General features: G+C 52.1%; 1 protein-coding gene across 1 annotated transcript; it reads left to right on the forward strand.

The window, feature by feature from the left end:
- Positions 1-6,928: 6,928 nt before the first annotated feature.
- On the forward strand, positions 6,929-7,870 carry GSX2 (GS homeobox 2). The gene is made up of 2 exons (XM_042811568.1): positions 6,929-7,412; positions 7,530-7,870. The coding sequence occupies exons 1-2, from the start codon at positions 6,929-6,931 to the stop codon at positions 7,868-7,870; spliced, it is 825 nt and encodes a 274-aa protein (XP_042667502.1).
- The last annotated feature ends 4,313 nt before the right edge of the window (positions 7,871-12,183 follow it).

Raw genomic sequence — 12,183 nt, forward strand, 5'->3', positions numbered from 1 at the left:
ATTACACTATAATTACTTTCTCATTAATTACAGTGACAAATGTTGATCTAAAGAGAATAAGGAAGGATGGCTTTCATGTAAAGTCCTCAAAACATGAACAATGAAGATTTTCCGTAAGCACTTTAATGTTCACTGATATTTGGACATACTAACATGTTCACACCTTCTGCATGCATGCAAAAACATATTCCTAGCATGTCTGTTTGAGATAGAACGTTATTTCTGATCATCTTTGAATACTATCTTTTCTGCTTCCAAGGAAAAATTTTTTTCTCTCTGATACTATCAGTCTTGACCAAGAATTGCTCTAAAACCATGAAAGAAAAAAAAAAAATAGACGCTCTTGTTCTTGGAATTATTTAAAGCACTTAGAGTGGAACACATTACATTCCTAGAGTATGAGGTCCTCAAGGATTGGAAGAGTTTCCCAACCTCTATGGTAAAGCATGAGAGATGGGAATAATTTGCAACTCAAAAAGACAAATATTTTCCTTTCAGAGCAAGAGAGATATTGGAAACATAATTGCCTGTCTTTGAGATATTGTTCTTTCTTTGGCTCCAGTTCATTTTTGGCTGCTGGCAGCCTTGCACTGTCCATCAAGACTGATGTAGCAGTCATACGTTCTTGATGAATGTGTGAAAAATAGAAGAGTGAATAATTGTCCATGTGATTCAGAGGCAGTTTGTAATCAGATTTGTAAATCTCGTTGCAGATTGGTATGACACTGAAAGAGTTGTTTTCTCTCCTTGAAGAGAGGAGAGTAACAATTCATGCTTGCAGTAAAGAATAAAAAAATTGTAAGTTTGGGTACTGATCACTTTGTACTCAATGGACAACTTGCTCCAGAATCTACCTGAAAGCAGAATAGCCTGTAGAAAATCTTACCCACAAAGAAAGGGGGAAGCTGCATTAGGTTTCCTTTATGTTAGCAGTTTTTAAAGTGCAGTCAATCAGGTTCAACAGACTTTGCGGTTCTGAAAAGATCACTTGTGAGGCACTGTTACTTACTGCAAGATCCTGAAAGATAAGAGACACTGGGTCTAATTGCAGTGCTGAAATGATCTTATTCTGGGACCTTGGACAAAATCAATTGTTTGAATGTGTACAAGTTGGTTGCACTGGGTGAATTTCTGGCAGAGCTCTCACCAACGAGAGTGCTCCCAGGGTTTTCCTCATTGGACGACACCTTAATGTACAAGTGTTGTTTCTACATGTATCTAGGAAGTGTGATTGTGGCTTTCATTTTTATTTATTTCGTACCCTTGAAAGATCTTTTGTAGCTCTGGAGAACGAGGTGACCTCTTTCATTCTCTTCACCTGAAAAACATTGTATTTTAACTAACCTTTCAAAACACCCGGCCAAATTCTACTCCCACTGCACTATTCAGCATAGCTGCTGAACAGCTCTATCTTACAGCTACATCACTAAGAGCATTATTTTGCCCAAATCTTCCCACCTTCTGATTCATTACGAATCTATGTCTCCATGTGCTTGAGGATACATACAGCCATACCTCTTACATAAGATAACATTATCTGTATGCTGTACATACAGGTATCTTAACAGGAATGTTTGCTCTTTGGCTAAGCTGCAGTGAAGCACAGAAGAAATGTTTGAGGCTGAGATGTTCTTCAAGTTTCAGACGTAGTCTTGGCTGATTTTCTTTTCATCTGGTTAATCTATAATGGTAATTATATTTGTTTGCATTTTAAAATCATGGCTTATTTTAACCCTCCTAGTTACATCTTCGTATGGTTTAGATTTCAGTATTTGTTCTATTTCTTCCTTTTTTAGAAGCTTCACACTGTATATTTTTCCATTTCAGTCTCTTTTCTTACCACTAAGGCAGAGCTTTGCATCTCATAAACTTCTGCCACTCAGGTCCCATGCCCTGAAAGGAAGGAAGGAAGGAAGGAAGGAAGGAAGGAAGGAAGGAAGGAAGGAAGGAAGGAAGGAAGGAAGGAAGGGAGGGAGACCACTTTTTCATCACTCTCAAGCAGAATGCTTCAATCTAAGTGTGACTTCCACGGGTTGAAATGCTTGAGGGTGTAATTTCAAGAGCAGAAATGAAATAGGATAATTAACATTACAGAAGCTTATATCTTTGTCCCTGTTACTATGAAGTGTAGCACTCCTGTGTTACTTTATGATACATCAGTGTCAAAACTAATTCCATCATGGTTGGTGTGTTCAGTCATCTGTGGTAGGTAACAATTTTAGCTGCAAGAGCTCTAAATAAGGACTCAGGACTGAAGTATGGCCTGACGTTGTCCCATGTACTTAGGGACATGGCAAAGCCTCTCAAGTCCAAGACAAAAATAACAGAACTGTAGAATCATAGAATGGCCAGGGTTGGAAGGAACTTCAACTCACCTAATTCCATCTCCCTGCTGTGGATGGGGTTGCTACCCCGTCAGGTCAGATTGCCCAGTGCCCCATCCAGCCTGGCCTTGAATGCCTCCAGCGAGGGGCAACCACAGCTTCTCTGGACAGCTGTGCCACTGCCTCATGCCCTAAGTAAAGAATTTCCTCCTAATTAGATTTCTAACCTAATTTTTCCCTCTTTTAGTTTGAAACCATCTTGTCCTACTACTATCAGACCATGTAAAAAGTTGGTCTTCATCCACTTTATAAGCTCCCTTTAAGTCCTTAAAGAAAGTTACCACTAATAATAACAACAGTAATAATAATGAACAGCCGGAGAATAAGGTCATTGCGTTAAAGAAAGTTGTCTGCAATTAGCCCTGCAGGCAGAGAAGAGAAAGGCGCTGGAAGAGCAAGCCAGGGCCGCATCTGTGGGCCAATGGGGATAACGGGCTTCCTTTGCTCCATGGGCAGCTCCCCGGGGCCGGGCGGGGACATACTAGCGCCTGGAGGTGGGGCAGAGTTTGAGGGGTCTCAGCCTGGTGAGCTCTCGACCCCAAGTGCAGTTTCTCCCAGTCGCCGCCTCCTGTCCCTGAGATCCTTTGAAACCCTCAAAAATAAAGGGGGACGGGCGGGGAGTTTTCAATGTTACACCCCTCTCTTTGGAAGGAGTGCGGTTTTCTGGCCGCTGCGACATCCCTCGTTAAACAATCAGCTCCCGAGCCCTGAAAGGAGAGGCATTGCACCCTTCTTGCTGAATGCACTCCTTAGTGCGTATAACGCCAAGGCCTTTTGATGTCTCACAATGCGTGTTACGCCCCAAGATTGTCTCTTTGGACAGATCTACAACGCTTGGCTTCACGTTTGGAAGTTAAATGGCCAGCGAAGTTGTCGAAACTCCCACGTCTGGAGCTGCGCGGCGCTCCGGCCGCTCCGTCCCCTCCCGCCGCCGGGGCCTTGGGGCTGCGGGGCGGCGATGGAACGGCGGGGCCGGACCTCGGCCGGCTCCGGGGAAAGGAGAAAGCAGCCCGGCCCCGACTTTTTCTCTCTTTTCTTTTCTCCACTTTATTCTTTGGCAGCCTTAAAAAAAAAGAGGCCGTTTGCAAAGCGTCCTCCCGTGTAGGTGGCTTGTGTCTCGAAGCCGCTGGCAATGCTGCCGCTCCATGAAATCAAAATTTATGATTATTCAAATGTTGGGGAGTGTGAAAAGAGAGGAAGAAAGAAGGAAAATTAATATTGCAGCTGTTCTTCTGATTAATGAGAGATAATTGCTCATGAAAAGTCACCCCTGTGGCATTTTGTTGTCTCCTGGATCTTTGTTCTTTTCCACTATTATTGAGGACTTTCTTGAAGACTAAGCGGTTCTTTTCAATTTTTGGTATTCAGAAAGTGTTGCTTGGTTACAGATAATGGAGAAATCTCGGGCTATATCGGGTAAGATGTGCCACAGACAGCAATATCACAATGCCACTCTCAGAAAAGGATGGATACAAGTTAACGATGCGCTTTCAACAAAACATTAATAGACTTGTTCACGCTTTTATAATGACCTCATTAATGGGAGCTGTGGCCAAGTCCTGTCTTTTTTTTGCCAGCGCTCCCTTCACACAGCCCGGCTCCGAGATAGCCAGCGGCTTAGGGAGCCGATCCCAAATCGGTGTAAGACCGGGGAAGGAGCGCTCTCCCGGCTCAAGGGCCGGCGGCCCCGCGGCCACACGGGGTTTTTTGGGGGCGAGGGCCGCGCCTGCCCAAATCCCTCTTCGGGTCACGTTCGCCCCGCAAACTTTTTTTTTTCCCCTTTTTTCTCCTCAAAACGCGGCCACGAGGTGCGGCTCTCTCTGCCGGGTTTGCACCGGGCGGGCAGTGCCTCTCTGCAGCCGGGGCTGGGGGAGGGAGGGGAGAGAGCTGCTTTTGTCGCATAAGCCGTGAATCTCCCCTACATAAAGGTGTTGGAGACATCTGGGAGAAAGGAGGGACCTGCGCCCAGCGCTGCGCTCCGCGGGCCGGGGGAGCGGCTCTGATGTTCTTTTTGAACTGCTCCACTTTCAAAAGGGGGCAATTTCGTTACATTCTCATTTGTTACACTGCCTTGAACTAAAGGCAGACAAAGCTATACTCTGTCACCCCGAGCAGAATGAAGGGAATCAAAGGATTTTCCCTTAAAAGGACTAATTTTCTCCTTGAATTATGAAAGTAATGGCTAGGTAACAGCCTGTGCTCTGTACCCAACCGCTTAATACCTTCTAAATCCTTCCACGTGGCTCTCCCAGTCGTAGCAATTAGAGCTCATTATAGGCTCATAAGAGCTCTCATTTCGGGGATTACTTAATGGACAATGAAATTTTATCGGACAGAATTATTGAAAAATAAAATCGTAACGAGGCCGATGTGATGTGGGCGCACGCCTTACATCATTCCGCCTGGTTTGGGATATCTCTGCTCTCAAATGACTTCTTTTCTTGCTCCTGCTTTCAGGGCTGAGATTTGCTTTGTGCTATTTTTTTTCCTCCTTTCTTTTATCACCGCGCTTGGTTTATTATAACAATTAGAAATCGCAACTTTGATCCGACTCTCGCTGTCCACCCCACTTACAGCAGCCCCCCCTTCCCAACCCCGCTCCATTGCTGCACACTGAGGTTTTCCACGCACACTGGAAGCCCTTCTTTCTAAGCAGCTTCTCCTGAAAAAAAAAAAAAAAAAATAAAAAGGAAGAAAGAGAAAGTGAGAGGGAGAGAGAAGAAAAAAGGAAGAAAAAAAAAAAAAGACAGAAAAGACAAAACTGCATTTTAACCGGAGAAAGTCCACTGCGTTCGCCCTGGGACCTTAACTACAGAGCCTTGGGAAAGGCTCCGGCCGCCCCGAAGCCTCGGCAGCGGTTTGGGGAGAGCTAGGTGAGGTCGGAGTTGACCCGTCGAAAGCCGCCGGTCCCTAATTGTTGTCACAAGACGCGGGATTAGCGCATTGCTGGAATAGCTGTCTGTTTACACTCCGGAGCCCCGCAGGCCGGTAAACACTTTCTAATTGAATTCTAATCACATTCAAATAGCTCCATAACCAGCCTCAGCTGCAATTCATAAAACTTTAATTGCCATCCATAAATCCTCAGTTCTCGGCTGCGGAGCTTCCCTAAAACTCTGCGACATCGCGGCCGTCGAGGGGAGCCAGGGCCGTCCGTGTCCCCTCTGACGGGGCTAGGGTAAAGCGCTGAGTCCCGGGCCGACGGAGAACCACCCCGATAGGAGGGCGGGCAGCGGTGTCGATGCCTCTAGTTTTGTTTTTCTCGATTTAAAGAGTGAAGGGGTACAGGGGATGTCCGCGTCCCTGCTCTGCGCGCGCCCACAGCCTCTAAAGGCGTGAAGGCTGCCGATTTCTCCCGGGCCGCACTCCGGCAATCAGCCGTGCTCTGCGTTTTCTGCCTTAGAGCACAATTGTCGCTCCCCTGCGCCAGCCGAGTGCGCAGGATGCGCGGCCGCTTCCAAATGCCGCGTCGTATCTGCCCAACAGGAGTGCGATCGCCCTTCCTCCGCCGAGGACTCTTTTTAAACTCCCATAAAACAGGTCATTGGAAAATCGCGTAATATGCCGCAAATACCTCGGCCCTTTAATGCAATCTGAAATGCTCGGGAGCCACCGACCGTATTTAGCTGTTTATCCAATTTTACTTTGAATGACTGCTTCAGCACATTCGGTGCACATCAAAGCGGCTCCGGCACGGCCGCCTCTCAGCAGCGCTGCGCTCCGGTCCCGGAGCGACCGGGCACTTGGCGGGGCAGTGGCGTTGTGGTAGCACTGGGCCGAGGTTAGCGCCGGTGGGGAAGGCTCAATCCCAATTTGGAGAAAGCTTCGGATGCGGTGAGAAGGGTGAAAATAATAATAACAACAATAACAACCAACGCCAAACCCTGTGAGCAGAAGTGTTTATGGACAAATGTAGGTGCACCCCATCCCGAATTCCCTACCTACATCTACATCAGCGACCCGAGCTCCTCCGCTTGCAAGCGGCCTCCCGGTGCCCCGGGGGAGCCCCGGTCCGGCCGCGAAGGCAGCACTGCCGTTTCTCCCTACGCATCCCCGGCTCTCCCCTAGCTCCCTCCGTGCGGGATGCGGAGGTGCTGCCGGGCACAATGTTTCACGCAAGTTTATCTCCCCTCCGGCTCTGCTGCTGGACGGATGCGAGGTCACCGCTCCGCTCTGCACCCCTCCCCCTCCCCCCCCTCCCCCGGCTCCCACGCTCTCACAATTTGTCTGGGACGAAGGCGAAAACTGAAGCCATAGGGCAGCGAAAAAGCACGCGCGCACACTTGGTGCCCCCCTCCCCTCCCCCTCCCCTCGCCGCCTCTCCCGCCGGCCTGAGAAGCTGGGCAGATTTAGGTCCGAGAGGCTTTCAGCCATCACGTGTTTAAATAGTTGATATAAAACCCTCAGCGCAGGGGATCCAGGCGGGGGGACTTTAAGACCAGCCCTCTCCGGGGACCCTTTTGTTCGCCTCTCCAACATAAGCACCTTCTCGCCTCGCCAGGACTTCAGTGGCAGCCCGGTCGGCAGCAGCGCAGCCCGCCGCGATGTCGCGCTCCTTCTATGTGGACTCCTTAATCATCAAGGACTCCTCGAGGCCGCTGCCGGCCCTGCCCGAGCACCACCACCACCACGGCCAGGACTTCTTCATCCCCCTCGGCGTGCCGTCCCCCCTCGTCATGTCGGTGACGGGCCCGGGATGCCCGTCCCGCAAGAGCGGGGCCTTCTGCGTCTGCCCGCTCTGTGTCACCTCTCACCTGCACTCCTCCCGCGGGGGCGGCGGCGGCGGCGGCGGCGGCGGTGGCGGTGGGGCCATCCCGCTGCTCAAGGGCCAGTTTCCCCCCGCCGCAGCCGCAGCCGCCGGCGAGGCCCAGTGCTGCCCGCGGGGCAGCCCCGTCGCCCCTCCTCCGCAGCCCCCTCCGCCCGCCGTGCCCGCCGCCGCCCTGGGGCACCCGCCGCATCATCCTCCCGCTTGCGCGGCCACCGCGTACAGCGTCAGCGACCCGCGGAGGTTCCACTGCCTTGGCATGGGTAGGAGACCGCGGCCGGGAGTCCGGGAGGCTGAGGCGGGTTTCCTTCCTCGGGTGTACTTCTGCTCTCTTTTTTTCCTTTCCCTCGTCCCGCTTAACTTGTCGCTTGCCTCCCAAGGAGGGTCCGATTCCAGCCAGATCCAGAACGGGAAGAGGATGCGGACGGCGTTCACCAGCACGCAGCTCCTGGAGCTAGAGCGGGAGTTCTCCTCCAACATGTACCTGTCCCGGCTGCGCCGCATCGAGATAGCCACGTACCTGAACCTCTCCGAGAAGCAGGTGAAGATTTGGTTCCAGAACCGCCGCGTCAAGCACAAGAAGGAGGGCAAAGGCGCCCCGCGGAGCTCTCACGGCGGCTGCAAGTGCAGCACGGGCCAGGGCCACTTCCCCAGGTCAGAGGACGAGGAGTCCCTGTCCCCATCCTCGGCCACCGAGGAGAAGGAGATCTCCCCGCTTTGAACCGTCGGGGGCACCTCGAGCACCGCCGTCGGAGCCCGCGGGCAGACGCTGTCGGTGCGGTCAGCCACGGCGCTGTGTGCAGACCCTGGAACGGGCACCTGTCCCGCCCAGCTCGGAGCGCGGACCCGGCCAGGGGGTTCCTCCCCGCCTCTCCCCAGAGCGGTTTGAAGGAAGAAAAAGCCGCCCGAATTATTTCGGACAGAAAGCCGAGACTTTAAAACCTTAAAAGAACTCGTAGGCTGAGAACCTTCTGGACGAACTTTCTGAAAGTGAATAAGGAAGGCAGTAAAGCACCAGTCGCTTGGGTTCGGGCCGTCGGTTTGTTTGTGAATAGTTTTATATAAAAGTTCTATTTATATTTATTTAAATAAATGAGATCGGATGAGAATTTCTTCTTCCTCTTCCTATTCTTTATTTCTTTTGCCCGGCCGAAGGCACAGTAGCGGCCGGGGCAGTGTGCGCTTCTGGGCGCAGGGACAGCGCGGCTCCGTGTGCCCCAATTCCGCTATAACCCAGCTGAGCTCCGCCGCCAGCAGCCGAGCGGCTCTTTGCCACCAACGGCTCGGGCGGGGCGGGGTGGGGGCTCTGGCAACAGGGTGGAGCCGAGTATACGAACGAGGCCGGGAAAGCACGGCCCGAAACCGACCACAGCTCTCTGCCGTCAGGGAAGGGAAACGGGGTCGGGGGCAGACAGCTGCCGCTGTCCCGAGTCTGCCGGTGCCGGCGTGGGGCTGTGCGCCTGGATACTCAGTTTCTGCCTCTCGAAGGGGCTGCATGCACACAGCGACCTCGCTACTTTTATCCCGTGCTCAGCTGGGTGGTGACAGTCAGAGATCAGATTATTCAAAAGAACATTTTTTTTAACTTCTTTTTCTGTGGAATGGAGAGCTGCTCGGTCCCAGCCGTGCCTCTTTATAACTTTTTCTTGGTTCCTCTTGTCCTGGAGGATGTGTGTGCCTCTCTCCTGCTGTGCTGTTCCCCACTCGCACCTTTCCCAGTCCTTTCCCAGTGTGGCTTTTCCACTGACTCCATCTACACTTCTGACTTCAGCCCCTGAATCCAGTACAGAGCCTTTAGGAAAATAATACCCCCCAAACACTTTCTGTGCTTGATTCATAACCTCAAAAGTTCAGCTCAAAGCTCCAATTCCAAGTGCTTGCCTTGCTTTTAATCAGAAAACAAGGAACAAGACCTCACACAGTTCAGCAGGAACTGCCCAGTGCAGGGTGTAGCTGCTGAGGGCAGGAGGAGAGGGCCCAGGGTGGACTGCTCACAGTCTGTGCCAGCTGAGGGGTCTGGGATAGCACTGTGATCCTTCCGGGAAGGTTGGCAACCAGCCTGGGATTGGGAAATAAGTGCAGAACCTCAATCCAGTGTTTCAAGATGAGGGCCTTCTCAGAGGTCGGCACCCAGCTGAACGGGGGGGCACACTGTTTCCCCAGAGGCTTTCCCTTCGCTGCCCAGGCCATTCCCTTATGTCATAGAACTGTAACATCATTAATCTGGAAAAAAACATTTTAGACCATCTATTCCAACTGTGTCCTCTCATAGCCCTTATAATTTCCTCACAGAGGACCTCCTGGCTCCTAAAGTCACACTGAGCCTTCCCCACCTGGAAGCTGTGAGAGGAGAAACTGACACCGTGGATATCACAGTAGTGTCACCATTGTTCCAAAGCAGAAGGAGCTCCAGACCTGAGGATCACTGCACCCTTCTACATCAGGATGATGCTGTCACTGAAGCTGCAGGGGTGCTGCTTGTGTACGTGTCTGTCCTCAGTGTAGTTCTGTGGAAGTAATTCAGGGAACAAGTAGGTGTTTCTGTCTCCTAAAGTTCAGCACCAGAGATGTGGGAATACTTCCTTGAAGTATTTAACAATTTCTTAAAAATGAGAAGGAAAAGAAATGAGCTTCTCTTACCTGCAGTGTGAATGGTAATGTGTGCTGTTCAAGGACTGAAAGGAAACAGTGACCTACACTCAGTGTGCAAGCTGTGCCACTGAGGCAGCTGCTGCCATCACCAGACTTGTCTGATTTCATAGTGAGCATCGCGTGTGAGAAGAGCTCTCCCCATTCCCATACAGGAACAGAACTATAGGTGTGCCCTGACGCATCCTGAAAGGCCGTGACAAAGTCATCAGACAAACGAACAGCAAACTCTGCCCTCTTACTTTGGCACTTGTCACGGCGGTGTTTGGAGGAGCTGCAAACGCGGCCGGATTTAGCGCTCCCGCGGGAGCAATCCATCAACCACTCTTTAGGAGCCCGCGACGGAAGGAAGGCTCAGCGACGCGCACACGGCCGCTGCCGCAGCGGCACCGGCACCGCGCGGCTCAGCAGCACCGCCGGGGACAGCCGCCGGCCGCGTCCCGGTGCCCCGAATACGGGCGGTGACCCGACGGGCACCGGGCGGAGCGGAGCGCCGCGGGGAGAAAGCGGTCGCGTCGCCCTGGGGAGGAAACACTGCACCGCTCTTCTCCGGGGCCCGAGGAGCCGGAGAGAGCTCTTGCCGCGGGTGACAGCCCCGCATTATGATACGGCCCTAAGCATCCCTCCTTAGGCATAAGATGCTGCAGGCGAACCCAAAGGGACCGGCAGCGTGTGCTGCGCGCTCTGGCAAAAGGACTGCTTGCAGATTAATGAAGGAGTGACAATTTCAAGGCTAACGTTGGCACTGCCCAAGCCAGAGCGTGGGGAGCTCGCCAGGCTTTGCTGTACATTGTCTGCTTTTCTGAAGAGCAGACAAAGATGGATAGAGGGACATTGAAAAGCGGGAGGCGTATTTCAAGCAGTCCCATAAAGGGAGTTGTCACTTAAAGACAAGAACCATAGTGCTTTGATGACTTTGTATTAGCCTCACCGCTTCACAGAAGTGACTCCGCTCCCTTCAGGGAATTCACCGACTTTCAGCAGATGACACGTCGGTGCGACAGCTTCGGGCAGTGACCGCAGCCCCTCGCCGCGGGGCAAAACTCCGCCCGGGACTTATTTTCTCGCTCCGGGGCTCGCTTTGCTTTCCGTCCCCAGACCGAGTGACCTTTTATAAAAACCGAGGTTTGCAGTATATGAGGACCTTCAGTGCAAACAGCGCCCGCAGAGCCCTCGCGGCTCCGGGAAGCCCCCGGCGCTCCCCGTCCCTCGTGTCCGCTTGTCCCCGTGTCCCTCTGTCCTCGAGCCTCCGACTCCCCACGTCCCCCTGTCCCCGTGTCCCCAGGGCGCCTCCCGAGACGCCCCAGCCAGTCCCAGTCTCCCGTCCGTGTGCGGCGGGGCGGGAGGGCTGTGCGGCCGGGCAGGGTTCTCTGCCAAAACCGAGCATTTCTTCTTTCTTTCTTTCTTTCTTTCTTTTTTTTTTTTTTTCTTCTTCTCCTCCTCTTTCCTGAGACAGGGACCCCCGACCGCTGCAGCCCCACAGGCTTTGAAGGCACAGCGAAAGGGCTTCGCTGTGAGTTTGAGCGAACCATTTAGTCACTGTTTCATTAGGCGCTATTTGAACCTTGCAACATGTGGTAATTTCTGGGGCAAGCTGAAAAGGGGGGATTACGGAGGAGGGACACAAGGAAATTAGCCAACGGTTAATTTAACTCGTTTTCTGGTAGAATTTTCGATACATTCCTAATTGACGGAGGAGGCAGGTGAAGTCTTCGGCTCCCGGCAGACTCATTCACGGTGAGAATAAATGGCTCTTTTTAACTCACACTGCTCACAATATATCATCGGGGAAAAGACATGCAATGAATATGTTGATTTTATTATTATTATTATTAATGGAATTACACCCTGCCACGCAGGTGTGAGGGTAACAACCCACACCGCGACGGAATCAGATTAACGATGAAATGAGAATTTTATTGGCTTTCTATGTCTCATAGAGCCGCATTCAAACTGTCAAAACAAGAGACAAGAGGGGGAGAGAGATTCTGCGAAGACAGAGGTGCCGGTCAGCAAGCAGAGGCAGCGGTATCCAAATCTCGCTATCCAAATAATACTTAGCCGTAATTCGCAGTGAATATCCACAGCCCACGATCCACTCTGTTTATACAGCCGGTATGACGTGTGATTAGCCTATAACGGCCAATCTCCTCCTATCCCGGACTCTGCCATTAGCTCCCATCTCCTCTCTTTGCTACAAAACCCGCCCGCGGGGTCCCACATATATCACCCGGTGTGGGACAGAGGAGGGGCTCCTGGGCTGGGATCGGTCCCCCCGCGGGCGCTACCTGAGCGGTGCTGGGCCGCCCGCCCGCCGCCACCTCCGCTGGGGCCCCTTTGGAACCTGCTATAGAAAAGAGAGGTACTCTGCATGACAAAGCACAA

Source organism: Centrocercus urophasianus, unplaced genomic scaffold, assembly GCF_019232065.1.
Source record: "Centrocercus urophasianus isolate 14NV4802_14NV808 unplaced genomic scaffold, USGS_Curo_1.0 seq_13, whole genome shotgun sequence".
Classification (NCBI taxonomy): Eukaryota; Metazoa; Chordata; class Aves; order Galliformes; family Phasianidae; genus Centrocercus; species Centrocercus urophasianus.

What these genes read in the sequence shown, in the direction of transcription:
- GSX2 (XM_042811568.1), top strand. Translation starts at nt 6,929, where the DNA reads ATGTCGCGCTCCTTCTATGTGGACTCCTTAATCATCAAGGACTCCTCG. An exon ending in GTTCCACTGCCTTGGCATGG is followed by an intron (nt 7,413 to 7,529) that starts GTAGGAGACCGC and finishes TTGCCTCCCAAG; the next exon opens with GAGGGTCCGATTCCAGCCAG.